Source organism: Miniopterus natalensis, chromosome 11 (genome assembly GCF_054644295.1).
Source record: "Miniopterus natalensis isolate mMinNat1 chromosome 11, mMinNat1.hap1, whole genome shotgun sequence".
Taxonomy (NCBI): domain Eukaryota; kingdom Metazoa; phylum Chordata; class Mammalia; order Chiroptera; family Miniopteridae; genus Miniopterus; species Miniopterus natalensis.
The window spans coordinates 28,470,594-28,488,955 of record NC_142091.1 but is presented as its reverse complement, the minus strand read 5'-3'; the positions used below and the strand labels follow the sequence as shown (position 1 = coordinate 28,488,955).

The window sequence follows — 18,362 nt, the reverse complement described above, 5'->3', positions numbered from 1 at the left end:
AGTCTGGATTTGCCTCTCCCTCTCTTCTTATTACAATTCATCTTTTTTCCAACCATTAAATATTGAGGTTCCCCAAAGCTAAGTTCTTAGACTTTCTCTCTTTTGATTATACACACTCATGTCTTCCATTAGTAAAGCTGAATTACTAAGATGACTCACTCATTTTTATTTACAGCTTATATATCTCTTTTCAGCTCCAGGCTCACATATTCTCCTGCTTTACTATTTGAAATCCAAATTAGGTCAACTTATCCAAAACCGCACTTATGATCTCCTCTCTACCTCATACATGATTTTTTCCCTATTGTCTTCATTTCACTAAAGGTACCATCATTCATGTTGTTATACAACCTAAGAAACTAGGATTCATCCTTGACATTTCCCCCCACTCCTATCATAAAATTTTACTAGAATGATTATTTGTAATTCTATCCACAAAGAAGTTTATTAGAGTAAGCTCCTGTCCTTTCCATTTTGAAGAATATTGATGTTGGGTGATTTCCTACTAAGAAATGCCAGTTAAAATTCTCAAGTATATTTGCAATTTTAGTATATTTTCTCTTATGGACTGGTAACAATCATCATATTAAAGGACAGAGATAAATAATTTCAGTTAATCATAGACAAGATAAAGCGATCTTTACATAGTAAATCTGCTAAAAGTTGGTCCTTGTTTCCAAGTTCATATTCAGGTTAACAATTCATAAATAATATATCTCAAATAACATTTTCTGAGGTCAAGAACTAAAACACTATCCATTCTATAAAAATAAGCCCCTTTGGAAACGTCATTTTTGTTTAGGTTATTGATTCCATCCTGCTGTCAGAGCCAAAGTGTTTAGCAGGACTATTTCAGGGACCTGGATGGGACACTCATTGGCAGTGAGGCAGCAGATTGCCCAGATCTCAAATGAGAAGGCCCAGCGGCCAGGTCTGTGTCACTCCAACGTTCTACTGACGTGCAGCACAGATGGTGAGATATGCTGATGGATGAGGCTGTCTTAGCAGCAGAGTTATCTGAGTCCTGCCAAACATTTTAGTTGAATGACCTATTAAAATTGGCTGTCCCAAGGCCACTGCAGAGATTTATAAGTAACTAGTAAATTTACATAGTAAATTTGCTAAATTATCTGGTGCTATACAAGAATAAAGCACCAGATAATTTGTTAAGTGCTAATAAAGCACTAAATCTGTTAAATGTGAGACACTCTAGGAAGTTCTGAATATAGATTCTTTTCTCATAGCTTTGACTTCTAGTTTCTAAGAACCATCCATCCAAGTTAAATTGGGGGTGGAGGAAGGAGGAAGCATAAAGAGAGATTGGGAGAATACATACAAACAAAATAATCTCAAAATACTAAGAGACGTTGTAGGGTGAATTGAACAGGAATTTTTAGAAGAGAACATTAATTTAAAAAGGCTACCTTAAATTTGAATTAAGTAGGAGAGTTTCCTTATACATTAAGATCTATAAAGAACTGAAAACTTGCTAACACATTATAACTTCTCCCCTATTTCTATTCAATAGGAAACAGACTAGTAGAGAAAAAGCACTAGATTACAAGTCATGGTAATTGGGCTCTTGTACAACCCTGACCATGTCATCCAAGCTTTTGGAGTATCAGTTTTTTCACTTATAAAATGAGAGTGAGTAGATGGTCTAAATTCTCTCTTACAACTATTAAATTTTGCTTTTCAGCTCACTACCCCAGACCTCCAATTTTACGATCAGGAATACTTTACACTTACTGAGAAGCAGTAAAATACAGTGTTAAATACTCAAGTCTCTAGAGTCACACAGACTTATTTTAATTTTGCCTTCCTCACGTGCATCGATAGGGCCTTCTTCATATCCTTATTACTCAATATTTATTGAGTCAGTGTCCTTGCCTATAAAATGGAGATGACAATAGTGCTCAACGTGCAAGTTGTTCTTTGATTTATCTCTTTCATTGCATTTATTATTTTATATTTAACTTGTTACCTGTAAGGTCTATGAGAGTAGTGACTGTTGCTGTTTTATTCACTGATGTACCCCAAGTATTTTAACACACAGTACAGGCACTGGGTATTTCTCACACGAATAATTAAATACCACAGTGCATATAAAGTGCTTAGCATAGCAGTAGGTATAGCGCATTTGGTAAATGACCCCATAAGGCTTCATTAACACCTAGAGCACCGCTTCACTAGGAAGGAGTGGGAATGGAAGGAGTCGGAATGCCTCAAAGAGAAGATGGAGGGAACGCTAGTTTTTCCAAATATTTAAAAGAGTATCACATGATACTTTCCAAAAAAGAAAAAAAAAGAAAGGAAGACTTTTCTAAAAAAAATAGCTCACAGATTTAATGAACTGGTGCTCAAGTAAATGTTCAATTATTACTAGCCAATCAATGAAGGGATTAAAAGACCTAATTAAAGGGTATCAAACTATTATTCCATGACTTAAATAATTTGAAGAGAAGTCCTTATAAACAGCATATACAGAATAAATTTTAAAACATACAAAATATTGAATATGGTCCTGTGGTACTGTTGGCAATAAAAATACAGATGGAAAGTAAGAAATATAGTGTCAATCCATTTCCCCTGTGTACATATGATAAAAAAAACAACAACAGTTGTTGACAAATTGTGGCTGAAAACAAGTGCTGCTGATTTGTCTCATTAACGTTGGCAAAAAGCAGATAGAGGGCACAAGATCGCTCATTCCCCATCGGGAAGGCAGGATTGTTGAAAGCCAGCTTTTTCTTTCCTGTTTTTGTTGTTGTGTTTTTTTAAATATATCTTTATTGATTTCATAGAGAGGAAAGGAGAGGGATAGAGAGATAGAAACATCAATGATGAGAGAGTCATTGATCGGCTGCAGCCCACAACCCGGGCATGTGCCCTGACCGGGATTTGAACCCCGATCGCTTGGATCCCAGGTTGACGCTCACCCGCTGAGCCATGCCCAGCCGGGCTCTTTCCTGTTTTTACCCCAGTGGCAATACTGAACTCTGGAATATAAGAATATCGGCAGAGGGAATGTCCCTGGGTTGTATGAAACTAACTGGTGCATCACTCTTGCCAACTAGGGGTGATCTTAGATAAAACGTATGACATCAATGTAAAGGAATCTCACTCAATATGAAGGATGTTTATGAAGGATAGTAGCCTCACATTAAAATAGGACCATCAATCTACTGCCATCAGATCAGACAGGAAAGGATTAAGTAAGTAAAGTTGATATCATAAAATATAACCAAGCAGGAGCTATGTCTGATCACAGAAGGTCAGTGAAGCATTTGGAAAATAAAGGATTCATGGTTGGTTTCTGTTTTTGGTTTTGTTTTTTAATGAGCTATCAAAAAATTAATAACAAGTGAGTTAGCTTTCTATTTTGGACAGTAATATTGAGAAAGATGGAGTGGTTCTGAAAGTTTTCAATATTCTTTAAACTGGCTCCCTACTAAGAAAAGATACGTGATCACATGATAACTCTTTAAGGTACAGAATGGTGAATTGCATTCACACGTTCAAGCTATGGTGTCATCGTACTGATTGCAATGGTTACTTTTATGGGACAACTTGACTGGGCCATGGGGTGTCCAGACATTTATTTGACCAAACATTATTCTGGGTGTGTCTCTGAGGGTGTTTCTAAAAGAGATTAACATTTGTACCTGGAGACCAGACCGAGGATGCAGATTGTTCTACCTAATGTGAGTGAGCCTCATGCAACCAACCTAAGATCTGAATGAAACAAAAACGCTGAGCCAGAGGGAACCCCACCTGTCTGCCTGAGTGAACTGGGACATTGGTCTTTTCTGGTCTTCAGACTTGAACTGAAATATTGTCTCTGATTGGTCTCAGGCGCTGCTGGCTTTTGGATGAAAACTACAATATTGGCTCTCCTGGGTCTTTTGCTATATATACTCACACTATCATTTCTGTTTCTCTGCAAAAGCCTGACTAATACACTGATTCAACAGCATCAGCAGGGAATGAACTAAATTGTGCCAATCAAGTGGATTATCCAGACAATTAAAGTCAATCCTGTAGAAGTTAATCGTTTCGAAAACTTGTCTGGTAGCAGGCAATATAATAACACTTTTGTTATATAAAATAATGAGCCAGTTTTCCAATGCTTTTAAAAATTAGTTCTAAAAGCAATTCCTTGCTTTCAAACCCCAAATTCAATGATTCTGTATTATAAAACAAGCTTATGTAGCCATTCTCAAAATCGATTTCAGAAGCAACAGCAAAAAGTTTGAAATGTGTTCACTTCCCAAGGGAATTATGCAAGCATTTAGGAATCCATTTCGTCTCCTTATAGTCATTTTTTGGAGGACTTAAGGACTCATCATTTTTATGTGTTTATCCCTATTATCATCATTAATCAGCACATGGCATATCTACTTTTTCCCATGATTATTTCCAGGCTCTGGTGTTTTATATTTAAGTTCTACTTCTACTACATAGACTAAGCTTCCAAAGCAACTATCCTTGTGCACCTAAAGATACTCTCTGATGTTGCCAAATTCCTGGTATTAACTCCATGTGAATTTTCTTATTGTCACTCACCTTCCCAGAAGCAGAAATTCTCCAGCCAGGCCCAGACGCCTCATGGCCATCAACAGTCCTCGCACAGTCATGCCCTCACAGAAGCAGGCTACCACCCTGGCCTTGGGCAGGTGACTCCTGAGCTTCTTCAGCAGCTTATCGAAGCTCTGCTCTCCTGCGTTGCTGTAGATTTTGTAGGAGTGAGCAATGCAAATTCCTTCCTTGGCCGACATATCTTTGAAAGCTTCCATCCCACTTTCTCCGTAGTTGCCTGTGTGAAGACAGAAAAGCAGAGGGTAGTGAAATGGGAGTGTTGGACTCATTGGTACAATTAGAAGGTTACTGGGCAGTCCTGGATTTGGAATCTGAAGACCTGAATGAGTTTTTGCTCTTTTATTGACTTGCTCATTTGGGGTGATTCACAATAAAACTACACTTTTACATATATGCATTGAACTTAAAAAAAAAATCCACACTCAAAGATATGTTTTTATTGATTTTAGAGAGAGGAGAGGGGAGAGAGAGAGAGAGAGAAATATCAGTGTGAGAAAGAAATATCAATCAGTTGGCTCCAGTATGCACCCTGACTGGGGGTCAAACCCCCGCAACCTAGGTATGTGCCCTGACCTGGGACTGAACCTGTAGCCTTTTGGTGCACAGGGACGATGCTCTGACCAAGTCACCTGGTCAGTGCTGCATTGCACTTTTTAAAAAATTTTCACTGAGAGAGAGTATGTTAAAAGTACAAGCAATTCAGCTCCCTCTTTGACTCAAAAAAGCTTATATTCTAGTGTGAGATGATGACATTTATCTGCTATTTTTTCTTCCATCTTCCCTTTGCTTCCCAATGTCTTCCCATGATCATCTCCCCTTACTGATTCCGATTTTTGTGCTTAATGATATACATATGCAATACATATACTTTATGTGGTACAGATGTACAAATATCTTATAGCGCATTATATTTTTACAATATTATGCATATTTTATTAATAATCATGAGAATTTGTGGTTTTATCCCAACTGAAAAATTCAGATCCCTGAGATTTTAGTAATGTCACAGATAAATGTATAAGCTTATGAAAAAACATTTAAAGTTTCATTCTGTACAACCATAGGGAAGTTAGTTACATTGGGGAGTAATTGCAAATTTCTTTGAAAAATTTGGGGGGGCTAAGGATTAATGGAGGTCTTTTAATATTCATAAAAAATGGGGATCAATATTGACAACTGACTGTATGGTAGGAAGTGTAGACCTTTGTATATGTGATCGCATTTAACTTTCACAATAATATTTTGAGGTATGCATTACGACCTCCATGCTACAGGTGACAGATGAGGCAGTTAAGTTGACACTCCCCCAGGGTTACATACGCAGTAGGCAGAAGGCTGCGTTCCATTCACAGATCTAAGAGTGAAGATTCTGCTCCCTGCATTCTTCTATGGCTGACTTTTAGGAGAGTCAGGAGCCCAATTTTATCTGCACTTCTCTTTCCCATTTAAAGGTCATTATGTTTCAATTTTAAATAACTTTGGGGCCTTTTAAGGCTCTATAACTCATACTGGGCTCATTTTCTGAGTTTTAAAAAATTACATGGGTGAGGGGCACTGATTTGAAGAATACAGGTGACTATGACATGACCCAAGCTATGGGACGTGTAAAGATGTAACTGGTCTAACCAATGAGGCTTAAGAATTGGAATTTCATCAGGAGTAGATTTCAAATGAGTAAGAGAGTACAAGGCAGCCATTGGCATAGGTTTCACTATAGGACCATGTTAGAAATAACCTACAAATAGCTACACCTATATAACATTTTGAATTTTGGAAAGTCAGTTCATATGCATTAGCTCACTGCTCCTCACACCAAGTCTGTGATACAGGAAATATTATTTTTCCCTCACAGCAGATAAATCTGAAGTCACATCTAGCAAGTAGGCAGCAGAGTCGGTTTGAACATATATCTTTTAGTTCCTGACCCTGTGTCTGCTCCACTATTGCACAGGTGCCTTCTGCAAATGAGATGCTTAGACTTTGAGGGTGGATTTTTGTGCAGTTTTAAAGGGCAAAGCAGAACCAGCCGTCTTGAGTCCCAGCCAAAAACACTGGTGAGCCAGCTGCATCTTTCTTTCTTCAGAATTAAAGCAACAAGGAGCCTCTATGATGATGGCAGGTGGGCAATGTAGTTATTTTGCAATTAACAAAGTTTAAAGGGCTCTCTCTCTGAAAAATGTGCCAAGGGGCCTAAATTACTAGTTTTACACTAATCTGAGTAATCTAGTCTCTGATTTATTTTTAGCCAACTCTGTTTATCAGCTGGCTGTCTTGAACTTAATGTTTTGATTAATGCTGGGGCATCTGCATAAATAATTTGTTTTAACATTGTTTTTGTTAATACAGTAAGTTATATGGAAGCAGCTTGTATAGGGAGAGACCTTGTTACTAGATAAGATCTGAGTTCTAATTCAGTTTGAATAGTTTCTCAAAATCTCAGCTTTCTCACCTGAAAATCAGAGATAACGCTGCCTAATATATGGGCATTTTGTATATATGGGCATTTTGTATATTATATTTAACATAAGTAAAATATCTCACAGGTAGCCTGAACCCAATTAACTGTACCTACTGGGATTATAAAAAATATTCTAGAAATAGTTAAGCTGCTCTCTCTTGAAGCATCTAAAACAAATAATGTGGCAAATGGCATTAGTACTGAATATCAGACTAAAAAATAAGCTTACTGGGGAAACACGATTTTATTAGAGCAAAGCCCAAGCAGTACTCTTTAAAATTTAAATAGAAAACAGTCTTAATAGATGTGAGACATAAAAATTCTGCAAAATCATAATTTGAATTTAATAAAAGAAACCCATTGCACGCTGGGGATTAAAACTAGGAATATATATATTCCATGTTTTCCAATAAAATTGGGAAGACTGAAGTGTCGAGATTTTCAGTATTGATAAAAAGACTGTATTCTGGAATTACACATTTTAAAAAAAGGAGCAACTAAAAAAAGTTCATAGGCTTCTCAAAGTAAGTGAAATAGATTTCGATTTCAAGCAATAAATAGAATGAGGAAAAATCTAAGAAAGCAAAGATTTTTTTCAACAACGAAATCAAATGATTGAGAAAGGAAGATATGGTATGGAATATCAAACTAGCCTATGGCTTCATTTTAAGCAACTGGTAAAAGTGAGAAGGAATCCATCAGACATTTTTCAAGTAGCAGGGGGCCTGTGACTGGGAATTATGAAAAGAAATGTGACCCTAGCCTGACATGAGTCAGCTCACACTATAGTTGTAAAGATGCAAATTTCAGATATTGATTTTTAACTTTGCAAATCCGCATGTAGGCAACATGGAAAACTCATTATGCAATAGAATATATATGTTGTCAGTATTTACTATGAAGATTAAAGAGTAAGATGATAGGTTGAAAGGTGGAAGCAGGGAGAACTGGTAGAATGGGAAGGGTATTAAAATGCTCTACTTCCGACTTGGAAGTAAGATATCTAGGAAATGAAAGAGAGGGAATTACGCTAAGCTAAACAAATATGTAGACTAATCTAATATTATTAAGAGAAGAAATGAGAAGATACATGAAACCAAGAGATGTCTACTGTTCATAAATTAAAAAGTAGGCATTTAAAAAGTAAGCATATATTCATACTACTAACCACAAAAACATAAAATTCTCTTCTTATTTCAAGCCCTTCTGCACTATTTGATTTTGAAAAATATGAAAGTACAAGTTTGATGGAAAAATTTAAATAACATACTTAGAAGTTGCTGGAATGGGAAAGTAGATATGAACCATTTTAAATGAAATGCCAAGTAGACATCATTGAATAAAGAAATTAGGCGTGCTGATACAGAGGATGAAATTTTCCTATAATATCCTCGAGTCAAATGTAAACGAGTAAATGTTAATGTATAACTTTTAGATATCCCCATATATTTCTGGTGAAATATACCAATATGTAATTATTTTATACTATCTCTATAATGAAAATAACTTAGGAATTTCTGGTAGCTGATTTTGTAAACAGCATTATAGAGCAAATTTAATCAAAATCAAATATTACTTCAAACAATTGCTTAGATATCATTTTGTTTTGGTTCTAAGTTTCTATCACATCAGTTGGTTTTTCAAAGATGCATAACATTTTTCCCCATTTCATCCAAGAATAGGAGCCTAATGCATGAAAATGTAAAATAGGACCAGGATTATTTTTTTCTTATGTTATGAAACACAGTAATCCTGAAACCCATGACAGCATGATTGATTCACATTTATTCCAAGAGTAGATGCTCTAACTTAAGACTACATGAGTCATTTCTAGAATACCAGAAAACTTTAGAAATGAGGTGACATCCACAAGATGTCACAGATCTAGATGAAAAAAAGCAAAGTCCAGTTAAGTTTCCTTCCTCCTCTCAAATGGCTTCCCACTTACTGATTCTTCAATATCAAGCTCCAGGGATTTCACTGCAATGTCTTCTCTAACCCTCCTCTGCATCCCCTCCTTTGTGCCTCATTTGATTTTACAATAGAATATTGTCTTTACTTCTCTGTGCTCCTACTAGACTGCATATACCTTTAGAACATGAATGTTATTTACTGTTGTATTCCTAATTCCTCACAGAGACCTGGAAGATAACTAACAGAAAATAGTGTGGCGAAGGCCTGGGGCGGGAGAGGGGGGTGGCTGGGGGAGGAGAGGGAGGGGTAGAAGGGGATCATGGGGGAGAAAAGGGAACATCTGTAATACTTTCAACAATAAAGATAAATTTTTAAAAAGAACAAATGCATGAATAAACAGTACAAAGTAATCAATACCTACTGGGAATTTTCCAGATGGAAGTACCTGTCGAACTGATTATCTGACTTACAATCAAAACTGCCATTTGTGTCTAGAAAGTATTACTCCAATGAGTGATTATATAATATTTCACTTAGAACTTGAAGAACAGAGTTGTGCGATAGTCAACACATCTGGATTTTTTCCTGAGGACTTCAGTGTTCCTCTGGATAAAAAGATTCTAATATCTCAACCTCAGTTGTTATTTAAAAGCAGTTGCTTTCACTAGTACTCATTGACTGGTATTGTGTCAGCGGGGATCTGGAAGCATTTCCCTCTATGTGAGCCTAAAAGTACACACTGAAAGTAAGACTTGCTAAAGAATAACTTTAAAACTTTCCTCTAACCAAAGAGAGATTATTTATTTGAACTTTATGTTTAAAGGCACTAAACAATTCTTTAGTATGTCATGTATAACCATAGACCACTGCTGTTTCTGGTGGCACCAATTCACTATCAGTAACTGCTGTGCTTCCGTGGCTTAAACATACTTTCAGATAAAAGAAATAAAGTGTGATTACACAGATAGTAAGTGAGAGATCTTCCTGGCAAAATATCCATTGGAGATAGGGTTCAAATTTATAAGTCTTATGTGTTTTGGGGAACATGATCATAAGAATAAAAAGTAATAGAATCATAATTAAAACATACAAATAACTTTCTTTTCTCTGACATTAGTTTCCTTTTTTCCATTGTAACTTTGACTTCTCCCACCATAATCAGACCCTCATTATTCCTTGCATAGAATCTTACATGGTAACATAACCTCTTATTATCTCCTATCTTTCATTTTTTCACACCTTACCTACCATTAATTTGCAGGTATTATTTCTTACTAGGCTCTTCCATATGTACCTTAAATACTCCACATGTTCCCACTTACTTTTATTCGTGATGTTCTTTCCACCTGGAATACCGTTCCCCATTTCTCCATGTTGAAATCATACCCATTCTTCCTGGTCCAACTCAAATGTTCAGACTGTAAACTTATTTAGGCTGTAGACAGTATCTCCATAGAGCGACCCAGCAAATGACTGTGGAACTAAACTGACCTACCTGCTCCACCAGGCTTTTCAAGGATCTCCCTACAGGATAGTGAACCTGGTTACTCATTTGATAGATATTAAGTACTACTTAAGTACGGGCATAATACTAGTCCCATGGTAGACTCCAGATATTTACACATTTTAACCTATTCATCTATTTTATAATACTGAAGAGCATAATTTTTGTGACTTATATTTGCTAGAAGCATTTATAATTGTGGTTCATTTACCTTTATGACAAGGCTGATCATACTCATGATTTATTTGATATAGAGAACTTGGTTAAAAATACGATCCACAATATTAACATTTTCTCTTTAGGAAAACATAACCCACTTTACATAATTTGCTTCATCATGGGATTTCTAAAGTGATTTCCCTGAGTCAGATGACAAGTTATGGTGCTATTATACTGTATTAGAGTTAACTTAAAGTATATATTCTGTATTTTATATGATGTACATATATTGATATGTAACATGCTGTATATGTATATTTTTATTTATTATATTTTGAATATTTATATATTCTACTTTCCAAACTGTAAGCCCCTTGAGGGTAGTAAATACACTTGTTTGACTATATTTATCATCACATAGTAGGTAATCAGGGATTTTTTTTAACAGAAAAGGGGTACAGAAAGATAGGAAAGAGTAAAATTTTAGAAAGGTGAATTTATTTGTTCAAATACAATTATCAAGTAGATGCTAAATATTTAAAAACAATTCTTTCAGAAAGTATTCACTTTAGAAAATATTAATTCAATTTTAAGAAAAGTATTAAACTTGGCTTTCCATATTAGAACTTTTTTTCCTTTTAGTTGGACCAAATTATCTTTTGTCAAAAAGGAAATGAAGATTCTCAATATAAACAGTAATTTAAAAATGCATTCCAAATGGCTTTTACTACTAATATCCTGTTGCTATTATAAACAATGTATTTTATTAACACTAATGAAGGAAAATGATGCCATTTCTCCTGGGAGTTACTGCTGGCATGATACCATCCCCCCCAGATATGCGTAGGCAGGAACAATAAACCAGTGCCCAGTCACCACTTCCTGCCCTTTCATGGGGCCAAAAATGTTCATAAAATCTTAGCCAAACCTGCCCATATTGAGTGGGCTATGTTTTGGTTAAACTAGTGGTTAACTAAAACAGCCAGAGGAAGAAAAGCCAGAAATAAAAATACCTGCTCTTGTTTTATTAATATCTCTTTTATGAGGATGTTCTGTTCCCCTCTCTTTAAAATATATGTATTCCCCCTATTATAGACATATGTTCAATGAGTATAGTAATTTCAAACTCTGTTGGACTCATTTGTGTTTATCTCCTGTTAGTAGACAATAATGTTCTTCAAGGTAGATATTTCCATCCTCACAACAAAAACAATGTATATACATATTTTTGTTGAATGGGAAAAAAACAAGGAAGTTAAGTGGCCCGGGTGATATTCCTAAACAAGGCCATTGAACTTGAGAGCTAGGTGCTTTAGGTGCTGGAGATATGATTAATGAGAAAAGTTTAAAGCTAAAGGATTGGAGTAAAACATTATCATCATCAATCATGTACGCTCATCAAGGTTCCATGAGTTATAATAAATCCCTTTGCTATAAAACCTTTGCGAATAGATTTCAAAGTTTTGTCCAATTATTTCAAATCCTACCCTGGAGTCTTTCTATGACATTACCCATATAGCGTAGCATTCAATATAATGGCAGGCCATTAATGGATCTCATCCAGGCTGCTTTAATATTGGAAGTCCTAGAAGTATCTCATTAAGCAAATTCACTTTAGGCATCACTCTAGGCATGGATTATATAAGTAACATTTGAGCAACTCTTGAATAGTGAATTCAGCAGAAAAAAAAATGCTAGTATAACATAACTTAGTAACTTGGATTTTTAACTATATGTATAAAATATTATTTATGTGAATACTAACCAGGGCTATAGGATATTGTCAGAAAAAGTATATGTCAAGTGGTTTGCTGAGTGGTGTACTAAGGTGGTGAATTTTTCTTCTGGCTACCAGGGATGAAACTAGAAAAAGAAGTTTGATCTAAAGAGAAAGGGTACAAGTTGAACACACTAAGTCATACATGGCAGAGGACATGAAACAAAGTCAATGAAAGCTATATACATGAGAGTTATGACTGCCACACATGTGAAGTACGAGTCTGAGTGCCATGTCTGGTTCTGTTCTGTGGGTTCTGAGCCTCGGAATGAGAAGTTGTGATACTGACTCCCTCCAGTAACTCTAGTTTTTGTAACTAGGTTTAACTGAGAGAGAGAAAACTGAAAGGGAACCAAATGGAAAAAAAAACAAGATAAAGTTTTAGAACTTATTTTTAAATTTCTGTGAAATAGCCAATTAGAAATATCATGCCAGAAACTGAGTAAGGACATCTGGCTCAGGGAATAGAAGTCTAAGCTGGAACTGTTCGGGGCTCATCGACATATGGATGGTAACAGTGATAGATGAAAGTGTGGGATGTGAAGGTAAGAGTTCTGATTATAGCGTAAATAATTCAAATATTTATGCATTAATTAAGAAGGAAAAACTCACAAAACAATGGAAAACAAGAGAAATCAAGAGAATGGATCCTTATGAAAACCAAGATAGCAAAGGGCTTTTGTTTACTTTGTATAATTAACTGCGTGAATACTAAAGTAAGATGAATGATTAAAAAAAAAAAATTCACTGATTTTGGCAACATAGTAGAAGCTACATAAGAGCAGGCTGTGTGATCATCACCATCACTATTAACATTTATCTAGATCCTGTGAAATTAATTGGTAAAAGGTTACCAACATGTACCAGTTACTGCACTAGTCACTTCAAATAATAATGCAAACCAACCAACCCTATGAGGTAGCTGTTATTTCCCACATTTATAAATGAAGTGTTCATGCTGAGAGAAGTTGCCAATAATGAACAACGATTCTGTAGAGGAGCTGGAATTCCCACCTTCATCTGTCCATTCCAAAACCAGTGCTCTTTCCCTACAGTATATTATCACCCTAAAGCTCTGAGAATTGCTCAACAGTCCTGTTTCTTGCAAAGGCACTTACCCACTGCTAAATGTTGCATTTGAAACCAATTCCTACCAAATTGAATTCATTTCAGCAAACATATATTATTTAACAAATAACTTTTTTTGCCTAATTACTAGAAAAAGCATAGATATAAGATTTAGCACTAAATGATCCAATCCACATCACTTCTGAGAACTGGTGTTTAAATATCTGAGGCTTCCTACAAAATACACAATGCTTAATTATAACTTTCTATAGACCAAGGCCTGTAAAAATAGAGGGGGCTTTTGGACCTAGACACATCATGTCTTTGCTGGAGAGGGAGCAAGGACTTCAGAGGTACAAATGAAAGAAAAAAAGTGATTTTGATATTAAACATTTTGCAGTATTTTAATTATTACCTGCTAATACAGCTTAAATTGAGATTTGCAAAATTAAAAACAAAACAAAACACTTTATCCATCTTCTCAAAAACAAGTCAAAATCGGAGTGTTTGACTTGTTTCATTTCCCAGCTATTCTTCCTAGAGGAAAATAAAAAAGTTGAGACAGAAGCTCTGACCCAGATTCCCAGTCTAACCCTCCAGACTCCGACTTCCTTCTGCTTTCTTTATAAGCTGTCAGCCTCGCAGCCAAAGCCTGCAGTGCATGTCTCATTAAGAGCGATTCCACTTGCACAGAAAGGACAAAACTCTACATGGAGCTGGGTGCCAGTGGCTCCGCAGGGCTGGGGAGTTTTTCATTGTGCCTCTGTTTTAGCTCGCTAGTCACCTCTGATCCTCTATTCTAACTGGATCTGATGACAACCCAGACATTCTCCCATCACCAGCTGAAGGCACAAATCCTCGGCAGCACAGCCAACGCTGCTCAAGCTTGACAGCCTTCTCTGAAAAGAAGGAACTTCTTTGGCAGCCGCTCCCTGGCCTGCCACCCCCTTCTCCAGTTCAGATCTGCACTGTCTAGGTTCTGTGGTCGCTCCCTTCCCCCCGGAAGGACTCAGTGACTCCCACAGTACTGAGTGGAGGGACTCGGTTTGGAAATATCTGTCTGGACCATCATTTACTTGAGGATCTAGAAATAAGTAGAAAGAATTTCTGCTTATCCATTGTAGAGCAATGGCTATGCTGCTGCTGTCGTCAAACTCTGAGCTCTGCTCGGGAGTGGGGGAGACACGCTGGGTTCCAGGACTATGGCCTCCGGCTGGCTCGTCTGTAGCTGAGACCTGTGCTGTCCGATTAGCCACTGGCCACATGTGGTTCTTGAGCATGTGTGTATGTTGCTGTTTGACATGTGGTTAATTCAAACTGAGGTATTTTGTTGGCAATAAACAAAGAGTCTGAAAAAATGCAAAAATCCCATTAATACTCTATAAAATTGATTACATGTTGAAATGATAAACTTTTGGATGTACTGAGTTAAATAAAATGTATTTTTAAAATTAATTTCACCGATTTCTTTTTACCCTCTCTTAAAATCACACACCTGGCTAGCACTGTATCCTCATTAGAGAATACTGAATTACTACTGTGCTCTCGTTGCCCAACCCACTCAAACATCACAGGCTTTTTCATGTTTTATTGTAATTACTTGTTTTTATGACTCCTTAAAAGATTGTGAACTAATCAGCAATAGGGGTTGCATTTTAATTACTTTTTTTTTCTCCAGAGCCTAGGCTGCCTAAGTATTTACTGAATAAACGCATTTAAAAAAAATAAGCATTAACTCCCCCCCCCAGATTTGTTGAGATAAAACTGACATATAACATTTTGTAAATTTAAGGTGTAAATGTGATGACTTAATATACATATATATTGTGAAATGGTTACCACAATAAGGTCAGTTAACGTATCCATAACTTCCCATAGTTACCTTATTTTTGGTGAGAATATTTAAGATACACTCTCTTTAGCAACTTTCAAGTATGCAACACAGTATTGTTAACTACAATCTCTATGTTGCATATTAGATTCTCAGAATTATTCATCTTAAAGTTTGTACTCTTTGACCAACATCTCCCCATTTCCTCCCCCCTCCCCATCCCCAGCCCCTGGCAACCACCAATTTTCTCTTTGTTTCTCTGAGTTCAGCTTTTTTAGATTCCACATATAAGATCATGCAGTGTTTGTGTTTCTCTGCTTGATTTATTTTACTTAGCATAATGCCCTCAAGGCTCGTCAGCTTTTCATTAATAAATTATTATTATCTATTGTGAACAGCTGTGCAAAGCAGCTGTGGTACGGAAGCTACTCTGTGTCCACTATGCTCCAAAAGGACTGAGCTGGACTAAGATCGAGTCTGTGATAAAGGACAGCACAGTTAGTAACCTGTGCCTCACGCACAGCAGAGACCGTTCAAAATCTTGCTCTTATCACCTGCAGGGTCTTTGAGAAACCATGGAGCTCCTCTTGTGGACATGTCTCTTTATCTATAAAATTGTCACTCTAAGGATCCTTAGAGAGTGGGATTTTAGATCTGCCTCCCACATTGTTTTGTTATATTGTAATAATCATGAAAATAACTTCAGCCATTTTCTCCATTCCTCTTACACATGTTTGCTCCCAATTCCATTTTCCATTTCTCAAATATATTCTGAACCTTGTGGACAATTTCTAAGCTAGGCTTGCTTTGTATATATTTAAATATGTTTCAAGAGTCAGAAACTCTCCTCAATGCAGAGTTATTAAAAAGGTGTCTTGGTAACATGTCTCTGAAAATATATGGAAAATAGTCTTAATTGAAGAGGGAAAATTTGCCATTTATGTCACTAAGCTTTATTTAAGCATCTGTTCTACCTGTAATTCCCAGACATTATATCAAGTATTATTTGGCCCTTTGAGACATTCCACCCTTTTGAGAGCTTCCACCCTTTTGAGAGCTGTTTAGCATTATAAGGCTTTTTTTCCTGAATGTGCCCATGTCATTTGTTAAAGGGTGCCAACAACTGCAGTAACTTTCCACCAGATACAAGACATGTGTTTTTTCCATATGCATCAAACCAAGAAAGAACAAAACTCACTAAATATATTTTTAAAGAAATAAATTGTTTGCAGATAAAATAATTGGAAACCTATAGGAAAGAAGTGTACATTTCCTTGTAAGTCAGGTTTACCAGTTTTGTTTTGTTTTTAATACCAAAAAATCCCCAGGAGTTTCTGTTCTAAGGCAAAGGCAAAACCTTCTGGCCTAGAACCAGGAGAGTTGTGATTTTAGTTTTCCTCCAGAAGAAAGCTAAGATCAAGCATTACTACGTTGACTCCAGGTTGTATGTACTTTAGAAGCCACTAAAACTCTTAATCTCGGGAAGAGAGGAGGGTTGATGGAGGAAGGCTGACCCAGTTTACTAGTTTTTAAAATCTTGGGTCATTTCCACAGATCCCAGATTTAATACCTTCAAGAGGATAGGTTCCATCCCACTCAGTATCCAAGCGTTTTTTGAAATGAATAAAAATTAAAAACTACATATTATATATGGCTGTAGGGGAGCCAGCTACATGAATATCTGTTACTTAATATATTAATAAGCACATAGAAGGCTGATATAAGATCATATATATATGTGTATATATATAATAGACATTCTTCTTGGTGTGTATATATATACAAATAGTCATATAGATATATGACCTACATATACATTTATACATATATACCATAATAGAGGTATAAAGTACTAAATTGGATGTAGATGGTAGAGTTCAAAGGAACAAGAGATTACTTCCAATTGGACACATCAGGTGACAAGGCATATACTACATCCTTTTGCAATTTCTGTTTCGCCCTTCAGTTATCACTGGGCAATTTTAATTTTTGTATTTGACATGGTAAATAGCTTAGCTCTGCCCTGTTTCCAAAGACTAGTTTAGTCACATGAGGGTAGATGTTATCAAACTTTTGTCCATTTGCCCCACATGATTACAGGAAGTACCTTAGCACGGGTCCTCCAGAACCCAGGGCTGAGGGAAGCTGAAACTGCTGCAGGAAGGGAGAGGAAGCCACCACGAGTGGATTACTGAGGCTACTTGATTGCTCGTTTCATGAGATGATCTATCAAAAGGCCTGCTTCTCAGGGCTGTATTGAAGAGGAAGAGAGAAAAGCATGCCCATGGTCTCTTATTTGCCAGTGGTTACAGGTGACCTCCACAGGGCGTTATTCTACCTGTTCTTCTTTCTTTCTTAAATATGTTTTTATTGATTTTAGAGAGAGAGGAAGGAAGAGGGAGAGAAAGAGAAAGAAACATGGATGTGAGAAAAAAACATCAACTGGCTGCCTCCAGCATGCCCCCTACTGGGGATCAAGTCCCTGACCCCAGCAGGGACCACAACCCGAATCTAGCTGGCGCCCTTTGGGTGCACGGGCCTATGGTCCACCAACCGAGGCCCCCCGGCCGGGGCTGCCTGCTCTGTTATCCTGGACAGGCTGCGAGCACTCGGACCCAGGCCCCCCGGCCGGGGCTGCCTGCTCTGTTATCCTGGACAGGCTGCGAGCACTCTCACCGAGGCCCCCCGGCCGGGGCTGCCTGCTCTGTTATCCTGGACAGGCTGCGAGCACTCTCACCGAGGCCCCCCAGCCAGGGCTGCCTGCTCTGTTATCCTGGACAGGCTGCGAGCACTCTCACCGAGGCCCCCCAGCCAGGGCTGCCTGCTCTGTTATCCTGGACAGGCTGCGAGCACTCTGACCCAGGCCCCCCGGCCGGGGCTGCCTGCTCTGTTATCCTGGACAGGCTGCGAGCACTCGGACCCAGGCCCCCCGGCCGGGGCTGCCTGCTCTGTTATCCTGGACAGGCTGCGAGCACTCTCACCGAGGCCCCCCGGCCGGGGCTGCCTGCTCTGTTATCCTGGACAGGCTGCGAGCACTGACCCTGAGCACAGC

The 18,362-nt window shown here is 37.4% G+C and overlaps 1 protein-coding gene across 3 annotated transcripts in view; it reads right to left on the bottom strand.

The window, feature by feature from the left end:
• The window catches only part of GRM5 (glutamate metabotropic receptor 5), a 358,336-nt gene that overhangs the window by 238,969 nt on the left and 101,005 nt on the right, over positions 1-18,362 (bottom strand). For all 3 annotated transcript variants that reach the window (XM_087822195.1, XM_087822196.1, XM_087822197.1), the window contains exon 2: positions 4,567-4,816. In XM_087822195.1, the coding sequence (XP_087678321.1) occupies positions 4,567-4,816 (250 nt within the window). The remainder of the gene's footprint in view (positions 1-4,566; positions 4,817-18,362) is intronic.